Source organism: Vitis vinifera, chromosome 18, assembly GCF_030704535.1.
Source record: "Vitis vinifera cultivar Pinot Noir 40024 chromosome 18, ASM3070453v1".
Classification (NCBI taxonomy): domain Eukaryota; kingdom Viridiplantae; phylum Streptophyta; class Magnoliopsida; order Vitales; family Vitaceae; genus Vitis; species Vitis vinifera.
Window position 1 is genome coordinate 28,696,084 of NC_081822.1, and position 2,776 is coordinate 28,698,859.

The 2,776-nt window shown below is 33.8% G+C and overlaps 1 protein-coding gene across 1 annotated transcript; it reads left to right on the forward strand.

The window, feature by feature from the left end:
• The first annotated feature begins 262 nt into the window (after positions 1 to 262).
• LOC104882728 (uncharacterized) lies at positions 263 to 655 on the forward strand. The gene has a single exon (XM_010666988.1). The coding sequence runs from the start codon at positions 263 to 265 to the stop codon at positions 653 to 655; it is 393 nt and encodes a 130-aa protein (XP_010665290.1).
• Positions 656 to 2,776: the final 2,121 nt, after the last annotated feature.

A 2,776-nucleotide genomic window follows, 5' to 3' on the forward strand; every position in this document is an offset into this window, starting at 1 on the left:
AAGGAAGATTATAAAATAGGAAAGAAGTATAACCTAAAGCAAATTAAGACTCATTTGATTCACTCAATTTTCTCCTAATTTCTTGATTATAATTTGTCTTAATGTTGTAAATCTAGGTCAACTATTTTCAAACGATTGTCTTGTTAGTTTCCTTGATTATAATATCTAGATCAAATAGGATCTTCATCAACAGCCTATCATTTTGGGCTATAAAAAGAGGGCTAGGAAGAAGTTCATCAACATATCTCCTCTCCTTGACAGAATGGCAAATCATAGCCTGTTTTCTCTGGCTCTTGTGATTTACTTCATTTGCGCAGCTGAGTATGTACGGAGTTCTAACGTCAATATTGAATTGACCAATGGCTTACCAGAAAAGTATGCAGCGGTGCCATTGGACATTCTCATCAAGTCACAAACTAAAGCTGTTGATGAGCGCGTAGTGAAGCTGGGCGAAAGCATCAAATGGAGTGTAACCCCAGATTCTATATATTACGTCCGAGGAGTTCTTGGCAACAAGTTTGCATCTGTCCATGGGTTTGAGCCAGGTAGAGATGCAGGTCATGCGACTGTCTTTTGGCTGGTGAAAGAGGATGGGTTTTATCTTAGCTATGACAATGCTTCTTGGAACAAAGTGGAGCCATGGGAAACTGAATGATTATATATATATTAGGTTTTTTTAGCTATTTTGTGCACCACAATGAATAAAAAACTCTTTCCCAATGCAAAGGTTAGAATATGTTTATGAGAAAATGCTTTCTCAAAGCTTATTTATGGATGATTCTCATACAATAGATAGATGAAGGAGAGAGCTTGAGTGGATTTGATTGTCATTATTAATTCCTTATTATATATTTTATCTTTCATTTTTGCAAATATAACATTTTGAACCTTCTTGCCATGGTTTTAAAAGCCGGATTAGATGGTCACGATTCCGGTTCGGTCCTATTCGTTGAGTCAGCCATCGTCCGGTGAATAAGCAGTGATCAAACGGGCAAACCAGATGAACCAGCCCGTTCCCATCACAATTTTTTTCTATTTTGAAAATGAGACAATTGTAATTTTTATATACCATATAAAAACTCTTAGAGGTTTATATTGAAAAAGCTAACAGTCTTAGAAATTGTTTAATAAGTAGTTTCATATAGATAATTTTATATTAAAACTCTTTAGAGGTTTACATTGAAAAGACAAATAGTTTTAAAAATTGTTTATAAGGTAATATTTCCATTTATTCATCAGAAGAGGCGCCCCTTTTGAAGTCAAAATGGATTTTCCTTGATACCTAACATAATGCATGAAAGGATTCTTGAACAACCATAAGATTAGAAGGGCTCCATAAGATGGTGATCTTAAATGATAAGATTGATTGCGGATAAAAATGAAGATAGAGTCGTATTCACATACATGAAAATTATATAGGAATAAGAAAAATCTTTGATTCCTTTTTGAAAAAATGGAAATTGATTTCTTTGGAGTAATCATACTATTCCAATTATGATACTCGTGTAGAAAGAATCGTAATAAATGCAAAGAAGAGGCATCATATAAGGTAAATCAATAACTTTTATATAAGATATTCTAATTTTATATAGGTGAATATGATTTTAAATTTTAAAAAACAGGAATGTATCTAAAAATATAATATATTTATTGTTGTAAAACAAGGACAAATATAATGCAAATCAAAGTAGTAGAGATAAAATATATCTTACTTTGATATATAATATGGAAGAAGGAATCAAAGAAGAGAATTGAGAAAGTGAAAGAAAGAAAGAGAGAGAGAGGGGATGAGAGGAAGAATTTTTCTTTACATGGGGTGTAAGAAGCCTTTTATAGGTTTCATAATATGAACTCCCATTACTCATCTTAAAGATGAGTAAATGGAGTTCATAATGGCCATCAATGTGGTCATTCACTACTCTTCATTTACAACACTCCCCCTTGGATGACCACCAAATTAAAAGAATATGCCTCATTAAAACCTTGCTAGTAAAAAACCGAAAAACCTAGCGAAGGAAAAAAAGTACAATATTCTTTTCTTGGTATATTAGGACTGCCTTGTTAAAAACCTTGCCAGTAAAACCTAGTAGGACAAAACCTGGACGAAGGAAAAAAGAGTACAGTACACTAACACCCTTTTACAAGCATACTCCCCCTCATGTCGATATCCTTGAGTTGACGCATTCCAATCCTGTGTATTAACTTCTTGAATGTTGAGGTTGGAAATGATTTTGTGAATAAATCTGCTAGATTATCACTTGAGCGTATTTGTTGCACATCAATTTCACCACTCTTCTAGAGTTCATGTGTATAAAAGAATTTTGGTGAAATGTGTTTAGTTCTATCTCCTTTAATATAACCTCTTGTTATTTGTGCAATGCATGTAGCATTATCTTCAAATAATATTATCGAGTCACCTTTGATAGAGGAGAGTCCACATGATTCCTGAATATGCTGGATCATAGATCTTAGCCATATACATTCACGACTTGCTTCATGAATTGCCAGTATTTCTGAATGATTTGATGATGTGGCCACCATTGTTTGTTTGACAGATCTCCATGAAATAGCAGTACCATTGCAATTAAACACATACCCTGTTTGTGACCTACCTTTATGTGGATCTGAAAGATATCCTGCATCTGCATATCCAAGCAATTGTTGCTTTGATTCCCTTGAGTAAAATAAACCCATATCAGTAGTTCCGCGAAGATAACGCAATATATGTTTGATACCATTCCAATGTCTTCGAGTTGGAGTGGAACTGTATCTTGCT